General features: G+C 41.2%; 2 protein-coding genes across 2 annotated transcripts in view; one reads left to right on the top strand and one right to left on the bottom strand.

Moving 5' to 3' along the window:
* Positions 1-5,670, top strand: part of slc18a2 (solute carrier family 18 member 2) — a 28,972-nt gene extending 23,302 nt beyond the window's left edge. Inside the window, exon 17 of the mRNA XM_060879763.1 lies at positions 1,994-5,670. Coding sequence (XP_060735746.1) covers positions 1,994-2,092 — 99 coding nt within the window. The 3' untranslated portion in view covers positions 2,093-5,670. The remainder of the gene's footprint in view (positions 1-1,993) is intronic.
* A 1,782-nt stretch (positions 5,671-7,452) lies between these two features.
* Positions 7,453-23,741, bottom strand: part of pdzd8 (PDZ domain containing 8) — a 58,220-nt gene continuing 41,931 nt past the window's right edge. Inside the window, exons 4-5 of the mRNA XM_060879012.1 lie at positions 12,687-12,849; positions 7,453-12,430 (exon numbers count right to left, since the gene is read on the bottom strand). Coding sequence (XP_060734995.1) covers positions 10,161-12,430; positions 12,687-12,849 — 2,433 coding nt within the window. The 3' untranslated portion in view covers positions 7,453-10,160. The remainder of the gene's footprint in view (positions 12,431-12,686; positions 12,850-23,741) is intronic.

The following is a 23,741-nucleotide window of genomic DNA, read 5'->3' as shown; positions in this document are numbered from 1 at the left end:
GATTTTTCGCACATTTTTTTGTTGAAAGATTGATGGTGTGGGTGATTTGTTGTATTTTTAGCCCAATCTTCTTAGCACACGATTTATTAGTGTTTGTGGGGTTTTTTTTTTGCATTTTGTGCAAGATTTAGTTGACATCGCACGACGAGTCCCAAAAAATTAGCAAGGATGGAAGCATGAAGTAAAGGGAAAAGCCACTTTCAGTCCAAATTAAGAAAGAAATCATGGCTAAAAAAGCACTTGCTAGATAGTACGGACAACCAGCATCCACCATAAGCACAATCTTCAAGGTAAAGGACAAGATAGATTGTTTTTATATGCAAAAATCTGATAATAGTGTTTGGAAATTGGTAATACTGGTAATATTCTGTGTGGCTGGAACTGATAATCTGCATTTACATTAATTCATTCATTCATTCATTCATTTTCTACCGCTTATCCGGACTACCTCGGGTCACAGGGAGCCTGTGCCAATCTCAGGCGTCATCGGGCATCAAGGCAGGATACACCCTGGACGGAGTGCCAACCCATCGCAGGGCACACACACACTCATTCACTCACACACTCACACACTACAGACAATTTTCCAGAGATGCCAATCAACCTACCATGCATGTCTTTGGACCGGGGGAGGAAACCGGAGTACCCGGAGGAAACCCCCGAGGCACGGGGAGAACATGCAAACTCCACACACACAAGGTGGAGGCGGGAATTAAACCCCCAATCCTGGAGGTGTGAGGCGAACGTGTTAACCACTAAGCCACCGTGCCCCCTATTTACATTAATTCTGATGAAAAAATATGTTTCGCAATTCAAATTTTCACCTTAGATTGAATTAAATTCCTATGCCGAGGTTCCACTGTAAAGTACGTCTGAATTTGTGCTTGATTTTATCTGAACATGGAGGAAACTGCGCGAAAGTCTTACCTTAGCTTTTAATCTTTTTTTAATATACATTTGATCTTACAGTACATGTATGTTACACTTGATGTATTCGTGTCAGTTAAAAGAGGAAAAAATTAGTATTTTTTTTACAACGTATACAAATTATAAAATAATCTTATATATTGAATTAAACTTGGAAAAAAAAACAACATTATGGAGGTTGCCCAGGATAAGCAGCCTTAAACTCACATTTGATTGGATTAGATCAGTCAGAGTCAGAGTCAACTTTATTGTCAATTTTAAATAGATAAATATCTATAAATATCAATAAAATGATTTAATGTATAAATATATAAAGTGTGTGTTAAAACTGTATAGAAGTGTTTCTTTCCTTTTTAAAGCGCTTTACGTTTTAGTCTTTACTCCTGTGTTGTCTTATGTAGCACAAGTGTCCTGACAGAACGTTGTTTTATTTCACTATGTACTTGTATGGGCTACAGTACATATGGTCTGAATTACAATAAAAGCTTCTAGATTTGACTTAGAAGAATTTCACCCCCCAAATGTAGATGTAGTGAATATTAAAATAACTGCTGGTGTGTTTTTGGAAGAGCTGAGACAAACAAAGTCCTATAAAATGTCTGCATCCAAAAAATGAATAGAATTATTACATAAATGACTGTTTATTTTTCTCTCTCCTATTTCCTTCTTTCTCTGTCTGTCTGTCTGTCTGTCTCTGTATGTCTATCTCTGTATGTCTGCCTCTGTCTTATTGTCTGTCTCTCCCTTCTCTCTGTCTCTGACTCTCTCTCTCTCTCTCTCTCTCTCTCTCTCTCTCTCTGTCTCTGGCCCCTTGTCTGTCCCTTCTCTCTCTTTCACTCTGTATCTCTGGCTGTCTGTCTGTCTCTCTTTCTTTGTCTGTCTGTCTGTCTGTCTGTCCCTTCTCTCTCTTTCACTCTGTCTCTATGTCTGTCTCTGTCACTTTGTCTGTCTCTCTCTCTTTGTCTGTCTGTCTGTCCCTTCTCTCTCTTTCACTCTGTCTCTATGTCTGTCTCTGTCTCTTTGTCTGTCTGTCTGTCTCTCTCTCTCTGTCTCTCTCTCTTCTCAGGCCATCCTGATGGATGTGAACTGTTCCATGAGGTCCTACTCCACCCAGGGCTCCAGCTATCAGATGGGAGACGACATGGACTTGGACAGTCCAGAGTAGACGCCTTTACCCTCTCTCAGACCTAGACCTTTGCCCCATAGCCGTGTATGTGCCCTACTAGTGTTATTTTTGCTGTATTAAAAGGGAGAATAGGGACTTTTAACACAACCATGTGGCTGAGGCTACGTCCCTAACTCTTTGTCATTTGTTCTGCTGAAACCAAAGCCGTTGTCATCGTCCTTTAAAATTAGGGTTGAAGTAGCACGCCGAGTCAAACCAACAGCCTTATCGACACACTCAGTAGGGCCATTCATTCGGAAACAGGGTCTTTAAAGCCACCAGCAAGGATACGACAAGACACTCGTGTTTAAATTAGGATATCGGGGATATTTTAGTAATATTAAAAAAAAAAGTTGATATGATTTTAAAGAACAAACATATCAGAGTAAACAATATTAAACACATTGGATTTCAAATCAATCAGAGTTAAACATAAATAACTGAATCATTGTACTGCACTTGTTGCAGTGTGAAGCTTAATAAACCCTAATATTACTGTATGTTATAAGGTTTCCCCTCCCCTTGTTCAGAAAACTTTACATTACCTTCAAATGATCTGCTTTAGCCATTATAAAAAAATCATGATCTTGTATAATTATAATGTATAAAATTAGATTAGCATGATATTTATTTCCGTCAATTTATTTACATTTCCTTCTGTTATGAAGCGTTAATTAACTTTGTTGTAAATCCCTGATCGTGGCTTTAAAACACGAAACTGAAGGTGACCTGTGCTGCATCCGTCAACATCCTGTATAACCGCTCAACACTTAAAAACTCAAAGATGACTTGGCTATTTTTTGGAAATCTCCATTAGGAGTCAGATGTTGAACAATGCACAATAGGGAGGCGAATCAGCGCACAAAGAGGATGATTTCTATCTTTTGTTGTGTTTTTATTTATTTTCACGGGAAGGGAAACTTGTCTGAGGAGATCATTTGCGTCAGGTGTGGCTAAAACTATTCCTATTTCACCTTGAAATGGCCTTACAAAGTTTCCTTTATATAACAAGGGGTGACTGTTTTACAAAGACCACACGTCAGTTTTCTTATTCGAATACAAAAGGCTAAAATGTGAGAGTACACCGAGGAAAGTGTGACGAGAAAGAGAGAGAGAGAGAGATAGATAGAGAGAGAATATCTGCAGTCAAACTGAAGTTTATGTGACGTTTACATTCAGTGTTGCCTCTAAGCCAAACTTTTGTTTGCGGGCTCGTTACATGTTCCTGTCTGTTCAGGTCTTATATACGTGAACCAGCTACGATTTAAGATGTCGATGTCGTCTTATTTATTAGCGTGTATCAAACAAGATTCATTCAGCACATCATTTTAATCCTAAAACAACCCAAAAAAGACACAGTGTCGCTCCTGGTTATGAATACGAGTTGTGTTTGTAAGTGTGTCCTTCCTTCAGGTGTGAAATCCATCGTGTCTGAGAGAGAGATAGGATCATTTCATCAGAAACGCACAGCTGTAGAGCATCTCATTATCTCGTTATAGTGCCTCCGTTGAATTAGATTATATTCTGATTTCTAAAGTGTATATAGTATATATATCTATATTTTAGTAAGCACATGTGAAAACGGTTATTAAAGATGTCTGCTGTTAGTCCTGCTATTTATATATATATATATATATATATATATATATATATATATATATATATATATATATATATATATATATATAAAATCATATAAGCCATATACTAGTCATAATTAAATTCTCATTTTTAGCCGTTCCATTATTTCCGCTCGTGCACGATCCTCTCTTAGCGATGGAGGGAGCTGTAAAAATCCAGGTCTGGAAAAGCAGAACATCTGTGACATGGTTCTGCCATAAAGAGCACATCTAAGAGCACATCTCTTAATTAGATCTGTAGCAATCAGTGTTAAAGCTGTGTGCGTGCAGCTCCACCATGCACAAAGGCAATTCAAGCTAATGAGAACGATCAGATAAGTTTGTACCGTGCATCACTACTGTAACTGAATCCTGATCTTAAAAAAAAAAAAAAAAAACACACAGAGGCTGTGCTTTTTTTAGACTTCCGTCTAAAATCCTCAAATGTTTATTTCGTTAACTTTCCGAAATCTAAGGTTTAAGGATTATTCTCCGGTTTTTCGCATTAGCTCCTGACTCGATATCATTATCAATGTATCACGTATTACAAAATACTAACCACGATCATCTGGCTTTGCAACACAGAGCCATCAATTCATCAGGTATCATCAGTATCATAACCTAGTGATATACAGTAATCCTGTTCGAGGCAGAAACATCCATTAGAGTCTAGTCGATCTGCTCGAAGACATTGTGCTAATTTACCAACCCACATAGGATTGAGTTTCCCAAACAGTAACTTAGTATAGTAAGAAAACAACTTCTATGGCAAGCACGGTTTGTCGTTGGGGTCGTACCAAACCCCAGTTTTTACCACACATCCTGCTTTTCTCCGTGCTGCACTTTCTTCTGTGCAACACACCTGAAGATCTTCAAGGTCTGCTGTGGGAGTGTATATATATACTTTCTTGATATATAGAGGATTTTTGTGTGGCTGCCTTTGCTGATGCATCTGCTTTGGCATTACCCTGTGACATGGTGTGCGCTTCACATTCACAAATAGCAATAGATTTTGTTAATAGGAGCGCATCCAGGAGATCAGAAATCAGGCCATTGTACGTGATTAATTTACCTAAGAAGTAAGGAATCCTCTGCTTGTCCACAACATGCCAAAATCATGTACTACCCTGAAACCATATCTGCGATCAGTATAAATGGTAACAATTTAGCCTCATGCTACGAGACTGTTTTCTGAACGCTGATCCATCTACATAAAGTTCAATGTCTGGAAATCTGCATTGGCATCTCCTGCAAATTTCAGCTACAACCGCTACACAATCGTGCCATTCTCTGAAAATGTTCTACATGTTCTTGCCTTTTATAAGTCATTTGGAAAAAGGATAAAGATCCAAGCGAACACCAGGAAATGTATGTCGAGGATACTCGATTTCCTGAGTGCAGTTTAATACAGGTGATTGGATTTATTTCGTCTCGAACAGTACATTATATAAAAAAAAGTACAGTAACTACAGTGTAATCTGGGTGTTATTCTAATCAGAATAACAGTGATGTACGTATACGAGGTCATACCTGCAGCTTGTAAGATGTATGTAAGAGTCAGCTTCAATAAACTGTTCACGCAACTGTTTTATTTAAAGCTTACACTGTATTAAATTGGAAAAAAAAACAAAAAAAAAACAAAGGAAAAACGGAGAATAAAACGAAGGAGCTTCTTCTGTTCACAAACATCATCCCTCCATCAAATAATTCAAACTCTTTGTGTCGTTTATTTTCTTGTTCTGAGATTGCTTGCATATGTGCCAATGTCGGTGTGCCTTTCTTCACGTGTCTTCTGTGTGTGTGTGTAAAGTATCTCCTCAAGACCATGAGAGGACAGTTTTGTATCCTGTAGAATTTCCTGTAGTCAGGATTCAAATCATAAGACTGTAAACACTATAGGATGTATGTATGTAGTTGGGACTACAGCCAAAAAAAAATAAATGTTGAATATTGAGTAAATCTGTGTGTGTGTGTGTGTTTTGAGTAAACTGCACGTAAAGGTTCTGTATTGCCTTTATAGTGTATGAGGAGTGCAGTGTTAAGAACAACGTGTTTAGTGTGTTTACCCAAAGCTCTTTCATAAAGGGATGAGCATCTTTAAAACGCACAAACACGTGGGTACAATTCATTCGTGCACTAATAAATAATATTGATTTTTGGAAATAAACAGCAAGTTTCTCTTTAGTAAACAAGACCAAGGCTTGGAGAACGATCGCTTCTGACGATCGAGCGACACATGGATCTCGTTTATAGCTCAATAACCGGACGGGTTTCCACCTGCTCACGGATCGATCAGTGCTGATTTTGTTTGTCAGCATTGGCGAATGCCTCGAGTTGCATTTAAATCAAGTCAATAGGGACGTTACATCCGATTTGTGCTCAAGGATTTGCATGATGGGTGACAAAACAAACCATGAAGTTTTTAATGAACAGGCTGAATAGCGATTACTGCGTTTGTACCGAAGCATGTCTGGAATGAAAATCATCCTATAATAAAGGAATAAAATACCAGAGTTTGGTATTATTCAGTATTAAAGGAAAACCATCAATGCAGACTGATATGAATCAAAATTCCTGGTACCGTATTAAATCTCATTCACTGACACATTATACTTTTTGGTTACACCGTAGAGTCGATGTGGAAGGTCTACAGCAGGGGTGTCAAACTCAAAGTGGGCCACAATATAAAACTGAGATAAAGTCACAGGCCAAACTGAATATTTATTGAAAAATTAACTGCAACAGATACGTAATGTTCAACCTTTTTTATATGGAAACAAACTTTAGTTTTGCTTGAACACAGGATTTGGACTTGATATTAAACACATAAGAAATTAAATATGAAATAAAAGACACATCAGTGATGTTCATTTCTTATTTAAATAAATAAAATAAATTACGCCTCTCACTGGATCATTTTAAGTTCCATAATAAAAAAAAAATTCCAAAAAAAATTATAATTTCATTCAATGAAAATCCAACTTTACGACTAGTGTCTTATGTCATATTCTTTCGTTACAGACACGTTAGATCCGTTAGCACACAAGACAAACAGGTCTGTCCTTTATATTTGTGAACAGATAATCTGTCTCCCACCTGTCTTGAAAGCTCTTATTGTCCATCTTTCGTTTGGCCATTTTTGTGGAGGGTGCAGTTAACTTGCCCGATGTGACTGTAGCACGGTTGTTAACGACTGTCAGAGAATGAGGGGCGCTTGCAGTTCGTGACTAAGTGTCAATACAGTGGCAAGGCATTCTGTAGTATTTGTAGTATTAGCGGAGCATGCGGCTAGCCAGCTGTAATGCACATTTAATATGATCTTTAATATGATCTCGTGGGCCAAATATAATTAAATTAAATATATAATTAAATAAAATTTGGCCCGCAGGCCTGAGTTTGACACCCCTGGTCTTCAGTGTACTTCCAGTTGTCACTTGTGTAAGAGCAACTAGGAACAGACGCCGTTCGTTCCTTTTCTTTTCTCTTCTCTCGCTTGAAGTTACATTGCCCAGAAACCTGAAAAAATTACACTGGAGACGCCTTCCATCAATGTTCAAAAAGTTTTTGTACAAAGTTATCAAACCTGGCAACATGGCTAGTATCCAATTAACATTCTAATAATAAACAACATCCAACATTCTTTAATACTATTGCTAATGAATAGGCTGCAAGCCACGTTGCCAGTTTTGTCCGTAGATATCATTTACATATAAAGAACAGGACATAAATAGCAAGTTTTTTTTTTAACAATTTATTTTGTATCTCAAGTGCATAAGCAAATATGATATGTCATTGTGTAAAGTTCCTGCATCACGATACAAAGCTGTGCAGTACTTCAGCAGCTGTCCTTAAAACCACATTTTAAACATAAACATAACTTTTGTTTTTTAATCGGAAGCAAAGACGACAACAATAATAACGAAAAATAAGCCAGCTTACTGTGAAGTATTAGAGGGTTGGGTTTGCAGCGACCATCTTAGTTTAGGCTATTTACAATAGCACGAAGGTCCATGTTTATGCAGGAAGTTTAAATCAGTGTTGTTTTTTCTGTTCTTCATATCCAATTCAATCTTTTTTACATTTCATATTAACTTGTATTCACAGGCAGAAGCATCCGGAAGCTTGTGTACCCACAAATCAGGTTTGAAGAAACAGGCATGAACAAGGAATCTGATTAAAACTGGCTGCTTAAGAAACATGACTCAGCTTCAGATGAGGACGACAGCTCTTGCAAAAATGTTTCACCACAATTAGCTTAGCCAAACACGATCATCACTGTGAGGAACACTATAGAGAACTTGAGAGATAAAGCTTTTGGTGTGTGTGTCTGTGTGCGTCTGTGTGTGTGTCAGAGAGAGAAAGAAGCACAGGGTCATTGTTGCAGCCAATAGCTACGAGACACGAACAAAACCAAGAACGATGCCAAGAAGCTCCCAGTGACGCTTTAGCCCCAGGCTAAAACAGACCCCTATGGAAAATATTGAGTATAGAGCAGAAAGGGTAAAAATGGCTGAAAGGGTAGCAGGTCTGTCCACTACATTACACATTATAAATACTAAGCTCTGTCCTTGTGTGCTTCATTTGTGTATTTAAGATATCCATGAAGGTTTTCAATCCTCCATTTCATTTTAAAAGAAATTTTCTTCACTCATCTGAGGCAATTCTCTCACCTCTGAGCACTGACCTCAGTTTGTACAACATACATGTTTGGTGGTTTGAGTAAAACCCATTTGATTAGTTAATTACTTTGTTAATAAAGTGGTTAATAAAAATAATCTGGTTTGGGCAAAAATTGCATTTTCTTCTTAACATATTTAAAAAAAAAAAAAAAAAAAAAAGTATATATTTTAAAACGATGTGGAAATATTTTTGTTTGTTTTTTGTTTTTGCAAATGGTTTTGTCAGACCAGCACACATCTGTTATACAAGTGAAAAAAATGGTACCATACAGTAGCTATTCCGTCTATGCTACTTTTTGAGGCTAGAGTTAGACATCCCTGGCCTCAGGAGTATGCTGATATTTAATGTACAGAATTGTAGCATAGTTAAGTAAAGAAAATAAAGAATCTGCTGTTAACACTACACCATTAGTTGTCTGAGGCCTGCAGTGTGATGATTTCAGTGTGTTTTTTCCTCCATGCTTCTATTCAAGCTTTTTCTCTCTACTAAACCGAAGACCAAAGTAATGCTTTAAATGAACTTCAAACATTTTCTACAGTTCATTTGAAATACACACGCTAATATAATCGACGTTGTACGAAATAAGCTTTGAACAGATCTGAAAGAAATTAAGCTTTGAAATTGTAAATATAAAAGTAGCTAAGCTTACAAATAAATCTAAAGTGAACAACCAAATCGTATTACTTGGTCCTTTTCAAAGGCTTTTTAGTGAAAAATTCTACCGTCAATTTTCATATTTCTAAAGGTGCAAACAAACAATTGTAGGGACATCCTGAAAAGACACAAAGAAAAAAATATTTCATCAAAATATATTATCATTAACGTGATGTCCAACATAACACGAAATAAAACAATGGTGATTTGTCACATTTGTTTGGCATTAGAATTCAACAAAATTAGAATTCATTAGACTTCACCAAAAAAAAAATTAAATAAAGTCATGGCCCCCCAAAAAAGCTATCATTAGCTATTTTTTCCTATAATAATTCCCTTGCGATTTAATTTAACACAGATAGATGTATTAAAATGAAACAACAGACAAATGACTTTTCTAGAATATTTTCAAAAAGAAATTATTACAATAAAAAGTGCTCACATTGAGAGAAAAATGGAAATTGGAGAATGACACTAGACAACCATGGGGGTGTGGCTGAGGGTGTGGCTGAGGGTGGGGCTCCACACTGAACCGATATTAAGATTTAAAGTTCTAGTACTTGGCTAAATCCTCCTGGTTCGAAGCAGATGGTTGAAAGCAAAAGGTGCAAAGCTCACACCAAAGCAGGCCACCCTGGTATTCTTCAACCCTAAATATTATCAGTAACACTGATGCTACAAAATGGAGTAATCCCCCCCCTGCGTAAAGCCGATCATGTTTTATTACTACACAAAGTGGTGCTTCCCCTTTCAGCCAAGGCAGGAAGGCTCGGTTTGATCTACATCAATAAAGATTAATTCCAATACTGACCTAAAAGTTGGATTTTTGAGACATTGCATTGATTCACCGTACTGACTGGATTGGGACCACAGTTAAGACAGGTTAAGGAAAAAAAATAGACAAAAAAGACAAATAAGAAATAAAGTCTGATAATGACCACAAAAAATTCCCCAAAGGAGAGAATTTTTATATATTTCTGGGTAAAATAACTTATATTGCAAACCTCACATTCATAAACGATTCCATTGCCAGTCGGTCATATACAGTCCCCAAAAACCTCGCAATAAAACGCTGCAAGTGTCAAATTTGTTTTGCACTTCGTGTGTTGCATTCTTTAACGTGGCAACGCTTCCACACAAATCTGTTCCTCACTAATGTCGTTTAGACTCTGTACATCCACTGGGCTACAAACGTCACTGTCATACACTTCTGCACTTATCAGGTCCTCCTCAAGAACCTCCACTTTTGACTTTGGAAAGCCATGCTGTTCAGACAGCGAGGTGCACTCCATGGACTCTATGTCATCTATGCCAGCACGATAGTGGATCATTAGCAGAGTCAAAGCCTGAAGCCGTTCACCTGACTTGGCCAGAGCTGAAGTGATCAGGGCTTTGCGGCGAGCATCGGTTGCTTCCTTCTCTTCAGAAATCAGCGAGTTGTTGTGCTCCAGCTCTTGGTCAATCTCCTGCTGGAGCTTATCCAGCATCAGTTCCAACTTTTGCGATCGCTCATCTGTAGGGAGACCACGATACAGATCACGTCCAATCTCCTTCACTGCGATAAACACGCTGTCATCTAACCCTCCCTCTTTGCGTGCCAGCTTTGTGCCACCACTGGTTGATGGATGTTTTGAAGGACTAGCCCCTATATAAGTCTCTGTGTCACTGCTCTCATTGTCTGAGGTGTTGGGTGTGTGTTTTGGGGAACGTTCTACCACTCCAGGACCAACCTCTGCTGCCTGTTCTGCTAGCCTGGCTTTAGGAACCTGCCTCAGGTTGAGCAGACGGGAGCTGGTGTTGATGATGTGTCGAGTGAGACCAGTGGTTGCCCGGTTGATGGTGGACTTTGCTTCAGGGTCTGCGCTTCGCCGGTCGGCAATAGCCACACAGAAAGGATGCTCTGCAAGACATTTCTCCTGGCACTTCTTGTGGCAGACGTAGGCACAGGTGATGCACTGTGATGCAGCCTTGGTCCAAACCTTCTTTTTGCAGTAGTCACACCAAGTGGGATTCTGAAACTGCGTGTCCTGAAAGTTGTGTCGAACCTCAAGCCGCATGGAGCTGTAATTTAGATCCTCCCGGGATAGAGCCGGCATATTGTCCCTTTCTCGATCACGATCCTTTAGCTCTTCTTCTTGTATACTCCCCTCCCTCTCAAGAACTCCACTAGGCAGGTCTGAGTCTCCCTCCCCCAGGTAGGTGAAGTTAAGTGTGATGTCTCCGTAGCACAGCTTCTCGTTGAAGCCCTTGTGTGTGCTAAGGCTACGAAGTGCAGTGCGACTGACGCTGGCCCTTGGTTCGGGGGCACACAAACGGAAGGTGCTCTGGTATTCTGCAGAAGAAATACACAAGCATTCCAAAGCTATATGCTCTAAATGCAAGCTAACATGGCCCAAACATAAGAGACTACCTAGCTTAAAGGGATCCTTGCACCACAGTGCTACATTAAGGTATTTATGGTTGCTTTCCACATCAAAGACTACTGAGGCCTTGCTCCAGTGGCCATATCTGTTGCGGAACATAGCCTCAGATGACTCCCAGAGACCCTGCTCGTCCATACTGTCTTTTATGTTAAATGCACTCTCAGTTATTTTGTCTTTGATCACATCTTGCTTATTGGTTATGGGGTTTGTTTGGAGTTCATCATTTGACTCTACAGGTTTGGTTACAGGCTTTATCTCAGGAGCTTTTGTGGGACTTTTCTCAGATATAGGTTTCTCTCCATTGCTTGCACCTGGGGGAGATTTTTCTGGGGGTTTCTCTACAATAGAGTCTGTTCCTTCCATGTTTTGGGATTCACTGGATGTGGACGGAGATGTCACTTTTATTTGGGGCCTAGGTGGGACAGGCGGACGCACAGGCGGTGGAGGTGGGGGCACTGTTGGCCTCTGTGGTGGTTCAGATAATTCTGCACTCTTAAGTGGTGAGGGCTTTGGTGACTCTTTAGGCTGGGGTTTAAGTGGTGATTGAAGGCCAGCCAAGTTAAGCTTGCGGTTAAGAATTGGTGAGATGGTACCCAGGGGCTTGGAGGCCAGATTGGCTACAGTTTTTTTAGGGCTTTGGTTTACAGAAAGTAAAGTATCCTCTTTAGCTTCTGCCATGACTGGAACTACAGATGTTTTGGACTCCACTATCAGTTCCTCAAACTCTGAGTCATTGTCTTTCCCATCAGTTAGGTCTATGGTGGAAATATGGGCAGGGTCCTCCTCATAACCCCCAGCCACAGGGTATGCAGATTCATCCAAGGGACCCAGGGTGTCCTGAAGGGGTCCCAAGCCCATTGTAGGCACCTGGTGTCTGACTGGTCTCTCGTACAGAACGTTCACTCGATCTCCAGCTTGTTTTAGCAGCTTTGGCACTTGGACAGAGGATGTTACTTTGACTCCTATACAAAATGGAGAGAAAAAGAATGTAATTCTTTAAAAATGTGATCTTTATATCAGTGGTTCCTGACTAAACTTAATTACGATCCAATTAATAAGGACAGAAAACAAAAATCTGCTTGTTCTACCTTATACTAATTCTCCATTAGTGGCAGCTCAACAAAAATTAATGATTCACTCTATATAGTTAGTCAGTACTTTTACACTGCTCTGGCACGTAGGGCTTTGTGGAACAGTTTTCGAAATGATCACACCAACCTCCGATTGCAATTAAGCGATCTCCTTTTTGCAGGTCAGCCTGTGCAGCAGGGGAGTTAGGAGTCACCGTCTCAATGCTTACATGCACCACATCTCCTTCAGTTGCTGGAACGTGTCGGAACGTCATCCCCACACTACCATTCGGACCTTTAATTACCTCGGTCTAGAAGACAGAAAGCATGAAGGGAAGCGTTAGAAAAATAATTATAGGTTCTTTTTATTTACTTTATGAACATATTTGAAATGTTCATCAAACACCAGTCTCATTTATTATACTGTTTTGTTGGGGTTTTGTTTATAAAAAGAAATCATCCAGGGATCCAAGCATGATTGATAAATCAGCTTACATTCTTACAATGGGCCAAGCTGACAAATATTTTACACATTAGGCTCAAGGTTCTTTATTGTCAATGCCACCATATATGCAGACATACAGAGGAACTGAAATACCGGTTCTCTTTCTCGAATCGAGTATTTACGTTGGCAATGCAATGTAAACAGTTTGAATAATATAAGCAGTTAGTGCAATATAGAAACAGTTAAGGATGTAACAGCAGCGTACTTGTAATAAATACACATAAATAAACTGAGTAAATATATCTTGAAAATCTATATGAGTAAGTGAGTAAATGTAAACAGTGAATTATAAGGTGCAAATATTCATCCAAATGTATGTAAACATTCTGAGTACTGCGTATGAAGGCATTTGTAAGGTGCAAGACATACTGTATAGCAGCAGTATGGGGTGAGATGCTGATGGCTCTGCTAGTGAGGCGGGTGTGTTGATGTCTCTCTGCCCTCACTTACGGACACTGATAATCTTTCTGGCTGCATTCACTATGCGTTGCAGAGTCTTTAGGCAGGAGGCTGTATAGCCCCTGTACCACACAGAGATGCAGTTAGCGTGGATGCGCTCAATGGTGCCACGGTTGAAGGAGCACATGATGGGAGGCATGACTGAGCTTTTATTTGCCAGCCATGAGGTGTTTGTTACCCAGGAGAGGTCCTCAGAGATATGCACCCCTAGGAACTTGGTGCTGTTCACCCTCACTCAACTGCTGCACCGTTGATGGATAGTGGTGAGTGCTATGAAGGTCCTCTTCTGAAGTCAATGACAATTTCTTTGGTCTTCCCCACGCTTAGGAAGAGGTTGTTGCCATTACACCACTGGACCAGTCGACTCCCCTCGCTCCTGTAGTTGGCCTCATTGCTGTTGGTAATGAGGCCCACTACAGTCGTGTCATCTGCAAACTTGACGATGTGGTTTGTACTGTAGCTGGATACACAGTCATGGGTCAACAGGATGAAGAGAATCGAGCTGAGCACGCACCCTTGTGGTGCCCCTGTTTTTCCGCCGACCCGTACATTCTATGGTCTCTCTTATAAAAAGTCCTGTACCTAGTTACAGAGAAGGGAGTTAAGTCCCAGGTGTCTCGGTTTGTTAATTAGATGCTGGGGGATGATTGTGCTAAATGCTGAACTAAAATCCAAGAACAGCATTCGCACATAGGGGTCATTGGTGTCCAAGTGTGTAAGAGCTGGATGGAGAGTGGCTGAGATGGCATCCTCTGCAGACCTTTGGGTTCTGTATACAAACTGGAACACTTACCCCCAGTCATTGTGGCTGGATGGATGCAGCTTCATTAACCAACATATAAGAAATACACTGGGAACACGTAAGCAACACATCCTAGATCTGAATGAATGAAATAGTCTTATTAAATACTTTGTTCTTTGCATATTTGAATGTGCTGACAACAAAATCACACAAAAAATATCAATGAAAATCAAATTTATTAACCAATGGAGGTCTGGATTTGGAGTCACACTCAATAGTGAAGTGGAAAAACACACTACAGGTTGATCCAACTTTGATGTATGTCCTTAAAACAAGTCAAAATAAGGCTCAGTAATGTGTGTGGCCTCCACGTGCCTGTATGACCTCTCTACAACGCCTGGGCATGCTCCTGATAAGGTCAGATGGTCTCCTGAGGGATCTCCTCTCAGACCTGGACGAAAGCATCCGCCAACTCCTGGACAGTCTGTGGTGCAACGTGGCTTTGGTGGATGGAGCGAGACATGATGTCCCAGATGTGCTCAATTGGATTGAGGTCTGGGGAACGGGCGGGCCAGTCCATAGCATCAATGCCTTTTTCTTGCAGGAACTGATGACACACTCCAGCCACATGAGGTCTAGCACTGTCTTGCATTAGGAGGAACCCAGGGCCACCCGCACCGGCATATGGTCTCACAAGAGGTCTGAGGATCTCATCTCAGTACCTAATGACAGTTAGGCTACCTCTGGCGAGCACATGGATGCCTGTGCGGCCCTCCAAAGAAATGCCACCCCACACCATTACTGACCCACTGCTAAAAAGGTCATGCTGGAGGATGCATCTCAGTGTGCTCAGTGTGAACCTGCTGTCATCTGTGAAGGGCACAGGGCACCAGTGGCGAATTGGCCAATTTTGGTGTTCACTGGCAAATGCCAAACATCCTGCCCGGTGTTAGGCTATAAGCACAACCCCCTCTTGTGGACGTCGGGCCCTCATACCACCCTCATGGAGTCTGTTTTTAACCGTTTGAGCAGACACATGCACATTTGTGGCCTGCTGGATATAATTTTGCAGGGCTCTGGCAGTGCTCCTCCTGTTGCTCCTTGCACAAAGGCGGAGGTAGCAGTCCTGCTGCTGGGTTGTTGCCCTCCTACAGCCTCCTCCACGTCTCCTGATGTACTGGCCTGTCTCCTGGTAGCGCCTCCATGCTCTGGACACTACGCTGACACACACAGCAAACCTTCTTGCCACAGCTCACAATGTGCCATCTTGGATGAGCTGCACTACCTGAGCCACTTGTGCGGGTTTTAGACTCCGTCTCATGCTACCACTAGAGTGAAAGCACTGCCAGCATTCAAAAGTGACCAAAACTTCAGCCAGAAAGCATAGGAACTCAGAAGTGGTCTGTGGTCACCACCTGCAGAACCACTCCTTTATTGGGGGTGTCTTGCTAATTGCCTATAATTATGTAGCTTTGTAGAAGCCAACATTCTGTTTTCCTATTTAAGCTTAGACAAAAATTTATAAAATTTAATGTGGCCTAGAGCTTTCGAGCCACATGCACCAAATACGGATATGTTGTAGACCCTGGTCTGAAGTCTGTTGCCATGACTTTTCTAAGCGATCCGAGTACCGGTACTTCCGGTACCGGGTCTCAAACTGGCCTTTTTTCCCATAGACTCCCATTATAAACTTTGGAGGTTTATAACTCTGCAAGCATTCGAACTATCTACACCAAACTCGTCCAGCTCCTTTAGGGTGATATTCTGAACAAACTTTTAAACTGGTGTACTGACTGGCCTTCCGGGTTGTGCGCAGCCCCGCCCCCAAAATATGCAAAATCAAAAAACTTTTTACAACATGGACATGTGACATATCAAAACACTCAGAACAATGAGGGGAACACGTGATGACACGTGAAAATAAAAAATTTTGCACAACATGGGCATATGATCTATCAAAACACTCAGCACAATGAGGGGAACTGCCTCGCGGGTATTCTGATGACGTGACGTGATGTCACGTGAAAATCAAAAATTAGCACAACATGAACATGTGACATATCAAAACACTCAGAACAATGAGGGGAACTTCCTCACGTGTATTCTGATGATGTCACGGGGAACTTCCTCAAGAGTATTCAGATGATGTCACATGCTCGTCTCCACTTACCGCCAAATGTTTTTGCACCCCATCTTTCTCTCCACTTGCCTCCAAAAGTAACACTGACCCTTATGTCCACTCGCCTCCAAAAAGCACCAACCTTTGCGAATACTTACCTCGTCAAAGCCAACATCAAAGTTTGTCGCGACGAACCTTATAAATCTAGTTTCCACCTGTTGTCTATTCCGTTTGCACAACAGCATGTGAAACAGATTGTCAATCAGTGTTGCTTCCTAAGTGTGCAGTTTGATTTCACAGAAGTGTGATTGACTTGGAATTACATTGTGTTGTTTAAGTGTTCCCTTTATTTTTTTGACCAGTGTATATTTTAAATTCATTTTCAGGTGGCATCTTTGACTGTGCTGTAACATTCAAAGTTATCTCAACAACTGCTTCAGGAAAAAAAAAATGACCCATGACCCTGTCTCTGCTTCACCAGTTGTCCTTTCTTGGACCACATTTAGTAGGAACTAACCACTGCATATTGTTAATAACCCCACAAGTCCTGTTTTGGAGATCCTCTGGCCCAGTCTTCTAGTCACCAAAATTTAGAGTTTGCCAAAATCACTCAGACCACCCTTGACAGGTACCGCTAAAAAATAAAGATTATCAATGTTAATTACGTCATCTGTCGGAGGTTTTAATGTTATGGCTGATTGGTTTATATCTCTAATAAACAAATCTGAAGCTCTTCACATGTTCTAGTTGTTGACAAGCTAATCCTGAGGGTTCATAAAAAAAAAAAAAAATAAAAAAAATATGTATGTCACAGGTGTTTGGCTGCAAAGTACTGATTGGACCCCAGCGTCATTATCGCGGACATAAAAAAACGAGCATGATGAACCTTATGAAGGTAAGTGTGACGACACAAATATAATTCATAGACAATTCTTTTACTTGTGAAGTGAATACAAAACTAAACTTGGAAGTGCTTTTGTGCCTGCTGTTTGAGCACAAGATGACAGTTTTTGTTTTAAAACATCACAGCAGATCTAGATGACAGCCTCAGCTGTTACAAACCCACGGGCGGGTGGACAAGTTTCTTTATTTCAAAACAGCAAATGCTGAATAATAATCACGGTGGGAGGATCCAAGCGGTGAAAGGCACTCGCCACTCAGTCTTTTCCACCGCATACTGAACCTATAACGGCAATAAAACAATAAAGGCACGACTTACAGAATGGAGCTCTACAATTACAGCAAATCCTTCTGTGTGGGCTTCTGTGTTGCCCAGAGTCCATGATGCACCTGCAGATATTCTTGCTAACCTGCTTTGAGCTTCAGAAGTCCCAAACACTGTATTCTGATGCCAAGCTAAATGACAAACCCGGGTGGACAAAAACATTCGGCTTGTGCCGAGTAATCACTGAGAGGGTTACGTCTACATCTGGTGCGACTATAATTTGTTTTACACTTTTTACTACACTTTACTTAGAATAAAAAATGTTTAAACATTTGCTTGATTCTTCTATCGCTTCCCTTCCCTGCATGTCCGTTCCTCTACCTTTGGTGGGTGTGTATAAAACTACTTCCTTGATGCCTGCTTGAAGATGGATGACTGTAATTTTGTTGCTGTCATTCGTTATAATCTTGAGAAGGGCACTGATCGCGTTAAACGGGGAATGAAAAACCAGGCAATTTATGCACGTTGGCAAGTAGTGAGAAGAACGGCCGGTTTCAGACGAACGACTGAAGGAACCTTCCTGAATCTTCGATTTTCCACATGCAAAAGTTAGTGACATGTAAAATATAGACTATATACAGTACACATTTAGATGTTTCTGTTCTAGGGCACATGAACCTCTGCCTCTACAGATCCCTCAATAATCCTTACTGCACACCCTGAAAAACCAATGATAACATGATAAACCTGTAAAGGGGGAAGTCGTGGCATAATGGTTAGAGAGTCTGACTCCTAACCCTAATGTTGTGGGTTCGAGTCTCGGGCCGGCAATACCACGACTGAGGTGCCCTTGAGCAAGGAACCGACCCACCCAACTGCTCCCCGGGCGCCACAGCATAAATGGCTGCCCACTGCTCCGGGTGTGTGTTCACGGTGAGTGTGTGTGTGCACTTTGGATGGGTTAAATGCAGAGAACGAATTCTGAGTATGGGTCAGCGTACTTAGCCGTACGTCACGTCACTTAAACGATTCAAACTTTTATCTGAAATTTGACCTAATTTTCATCTACAAGAACTTTATCTTTGGACTGGTCCTTCACCCATAGGTTCATTCTGTAAAGACATGGAGTTTCTCCACACTCTTTTCCTTACTCTTAATATTGATGACTGAAATGTATACCAGTAAAAACCCATTAAAAGGAAAACAGGGCGGTAACAGAGCTCTCTGGATCGTTCTCGTCTTTATTCCAATACAACAAAAAGCCAGTAAAGCACGAGAGATGATCTGAAAGCTCAGGTTTGATCAAACAAAAGACTCAGAGAGTAAAGAAAAACGAATAAATAACAATTTTGTTTGAGACGATACTCTCAAATGAGAACGCTGTAGAAATGCGTTGTTTCTCATGTAGTCGAGGAAAAGTGGGATAGAGAATATGCTGTAATCCACACAACACTTTCATCTGATCTACAGCAAGATCAAAGTCAGGTGTGTGAACATGACAGGCTGTACAACATGACCTTCTGTTTCTCCAATACACAGCAATTTAGTGTATAAAGCACTCGCAGTGGGTCAATCTACCCGGTCAAGCAGTCGTCTGCCAGTCTAATTCTGGAGCAGTGTTCTGAAAGGTTAAAGACGGTTTTAGTCGTCTGTGAAACAGATGAAGATGACTTTAATGGTGCCCTTTGACATAACCGTCAGAATAAATGCTAAAAACATAACGCATGAATCTTATAATAGAGTGCCTACATATACACACACACAGACACACACACTATCAAGGAAAATATCAAGAAAAACAGTTTAAATTTTTTTCCCCAGACACACAGTCTATTCAGGCCGTAAGAGAGAAATGATTTGACAGATATTTTACTGACAAAAAAAACAAAGCGGAGACACTGAGCAGCAATTATGGATGATTTGGAAGACAGAGCAGCTACAGGATAATCACACAATCACAAATGGGGCTGGTGTGTGTGTGTGCGTGTGTGTGTTTAGTGCAGGTAAACGGATGCTGACTGGTTCATGATGATGTGACCCATGTGTCAATTTACACTTCACGTCACCAAATACACTGCTTCTATCTCTCTCGCGCTCTCTCTCACACACACACACACACACACACACACACACACACACACACACACACACACACACACACACACACACACACACACACACACAGAGAGCACTTGTCCACATGAGAAAACAAAATATCGATAAGAACATTCAGAATATTGACCTTGGTCATGTGCTTTAAATATGAAAAACTCTCATGACAGTTCAGCACACTAACACACACACACACACACCTCACAAATCTCATAATTAAGGGATTAATTTTTAGCAATCCTTGAAATGGGGAAAATGTTGACAAGCAAGCAGTGTTCACAAACACACACACGTTTCTCTTAAAATCCTTATGAGGACTTTTCCTTGCCATAATTATTAATCCAGCTAATTAATCTAATCCTTAATCTATTCTTAACCTCAATATTAACAAAGAAATCTTTTTTGTTTGCTTTTGAATAAAAAGCAGTTTTTCTTTTCAACATTCAAATGTACCCACAAGGTGAAACCTCTCCTTTACTGTACCTATGGGGGACGTGACATAAAAAAAGTTTTCCTTTTATTATTATTGTAATTTTTTTTTTTAAGTGAAGGATCTTCAGTAAACATGAAGGCAAGCAGTTAAATGAAAATTGCCTAAAGCCATATTGTTCATTAGTGTGTCTTAAGTTCTTCACTCTACAGAAGCATTAATGTCTAGTTCCCTCACACACACCCCTACCAAAAAAAAAAAACAAACAAAAAAAACACAAACACACACCCCACACACTGCACGCTTGGGTGGACTAACGTTGCCTTTAAGCCAGGAGCATCAGTTGTCTCTGTGCACTCAGACAGACAGGTAGAGTGAGGTATCTGCCAAATTACCCTCCAGAGAGCCCGAGCAAGCCATCCAACATCGGCTTCTCTCTCTTTCTCTCTCTCTCTCTCCCTCTCCCTCTCTCTCATACACATTTCACACTCGTGTGAACTCCGAGCCGACGAAAATACAGTACAAACGTCACGGAATGTGTTTCAGCCAGCGCCGGTGCCAGCTGTGTGCAGACCTGTGAGATGCTTTTCAGAGTAAAGCCCACGCTCTACTTTACATGGTGACAGACAGCCATTGAAGCCATTGTGTGAGGACGGCAGTTGTCTTGTGTGTACACCTGTTGCTCTTTTCCTCCCTCTGCATCTCTCTTCTCGCTCACACAGAGATTATTGCATGCGGGTGTTCATTTTGGGGAAGAGTGATAATCTCGTTCGATTTAAACAAAAAAACAAAACAAAAAAAACACACAAATACAAACCCTGCTACAATAGCACCGTGTGTGTGTGTGTGTGTGTGTGTGTGTGTGTGTGTGTGAGCATATTGGAGCACAGATTACATTCTTTCCATATGACAGTTTTGATAAAGGCAAAAAGCAGCCCCTCATCTGATAAACGAGTGTCAACATTACAGCAAATCTGCCTCCTGAATCAGTGTAAACGAAGGTGGAAATGAGCGTTCGATAACAAGCGTTGTTGAGCTCCTGAACAAACAAACGTCTTTTCTATGTTGGAAAATTACAAAAGCCTGTAAGCCTAGTTATTAGAAATATTCAGGTCCGAGTAGCTTCAAAGGACAAAGCTGACATAGTGGTAATTTATTTCATGTATTATTTTTAATCAGGACCAACAGCAGGGAGAATCGAACAAGAAGCAAAGCAACCATTTTTTAGACACGAATCTAACATTTTTACCAGTAAACCGGCTTTGGATATAAAGTGAGTCAGGACTCGTTCGGTCGGCTTTCGGCGTGAGACGCGCGTTTTCCCCAGAGCTGGATAAACACAGAATATTAGTGGTTGAAGTTTTTAAATTTAAGATGCATATAAACAAGCACTCGAGGCATCTTAGAGAGCAGGAAGGAGTTTGATATGAACATACTTTGAAGATACAAACATTTGTGTGCGTGTGGGGTGGAAAAGTTTGTTTGTTATTAGCTTTGGATCACGTGAAGCGTCCGCTATACGTGCCGAGTCTCCGCGTATGAGCCGTTAACATAGAAATAATCAGAAGAAGCACATTCATATGAAGCGAAGATGCATTCTGAGGTTACAGACGACGACTCGAGAAATTGTCAGATTCAAATTGAGAGTCCTATTAACAGAAATGTCAAAAAATGAAAGTTCACACACACGAGACAACACACCACGGACGATCGTCGGTTTTCAGCTGTTACACAACGGGAGCAGGAAAGCGTTCTCCGTGGCTCCTTGACCGAACTTCTCCTGTTCTGTTTGCCTCCAAATCTGTTCATTTATTCCTTTATTTGTCAGGTTTATCTGAGGTCTGAGCTAAAGAGAAGAGCTAAGCCGTTTAAAATCGATCGCAGGAACACGCGCGCCTTGCTCGCTTGTTCGGGTGTTTATGAGAACACGCACTGACACACAGATAGAAAAGATCAGAGCAGCGGCTTGTACATCTCACAAAGCACAGAAAACCAAAATAAATATATTACAACTAAATTCATTTGTTTAAAAATAAATATATAAAAATCAGAGAGTACTGGGAAACCAGGACTGAGAAATGCAAAGCTACAATCACGTACACACACACACACACACCCCTAATACTTATATATATAAAAAATTAGCAATCACTATGTCAGTGATGTTCATTCTTGAGCGTAATGTAGACAGGGTTAAGCACAGTCAGGAGACACACACATATATACACACACACGTACACACACACACGCACACACACACACACACACGTACACACACGTACACACACGTACACACACGTACACACACACACGTACACACGTACACACACACACACACACGTACACACACGTACACACACGTACACACACGTACACACACACACACCCCTAATACTTATTATATATAAAAAATTAGCAATCACTATGTCAGTGATGTTCATTCTTGAGCGTAATGTAGACAGGGTTAATCACAGTCAGGAGACACACACATATATACACACACACACACGTGTACACACGCACGTACACACACACACGCACGTACACACACACACGCACGTACACACACACGCACGTACACACACGTACACACGCACACACACACACGTGCACACGTACACACGCACACACACGCACGTACACACACGCACGTACACACACACACACGTACACACACGTACACACACACGCACACACACGCACGTACACACGTACACACACACGTACACACACACGTACACACACACGTACACACGCACACACACGCACGCACACGCACATGCACACGCACACGCACACGCACACACACACGTACACGCACACACACACGTACACGCACACGTACACACACACGTACACGTACACACACACGTACACGCACACACACACGTACACGCACACGTACACGCACACACACGTACACGCACACACACACGTACACACACACACACACGTACACACACACACACACGTACACACACACACGTACGTACACACACACACACGTACACACACACACACACGTACACACACACACACACACACACGTACACACACACACACACACACACACACACACACGTACACACACACACACGTACACACACACACACGTACACACACACACACGTACACACACACACACGTACACACACACACACGTACACACACACACACACGTACACACACACACACGTACACACACACACACGTACACACACACACGTACACACACACACGTACACACACACACGTACACACACACACGTACGTACACACACGTACACACACGTACACACACACACACACGTACACACACACACACACGTACACACGTACACACACACACACGTACACACACACACACACACACACACACGTACACACACACAAACACGTACACACACACACACGAACGTAGTAGGACAGCGCAGACCAGCAAACGGCTCTAGTCCTTTCCCAGTGCGCTGGACTTAATCTAATCATCTGGCACATGTCAAAGAGATTAGTGTTTGAGTATAGGGTAGCAGTCCCCTGGGGTGGAATGTGAAAAGAGCACACACACACACACACACCCCGGTTTCTTAAGCACATTGACATCTCTATAAATCAGAAAGGAATCAACAAAGAAGTCAATCCTTTTGTCAATACGTCGCTTCCCCATTTCTGTT

This window comes from Tachysurus vachellii, chromosome 10 (assembly GCF_030014155.1).
Source record: "Tachysurus vachellii isolate PV-2020 chromosome 10, HZAU_Pvac_v1, whole genome shotgun sequence".
Classification (NCBI taxonomy): Eukaryota; Metazoa; Chordata; class Actinopteri; order Siluriformes; family Bagridae; genus Tachysurus; species Tachysurus vachellii.
Note: the sequence above shows the minus strand (reverse complement) of the source record. Positions and strands in the feature narration are given on the sequence as shown.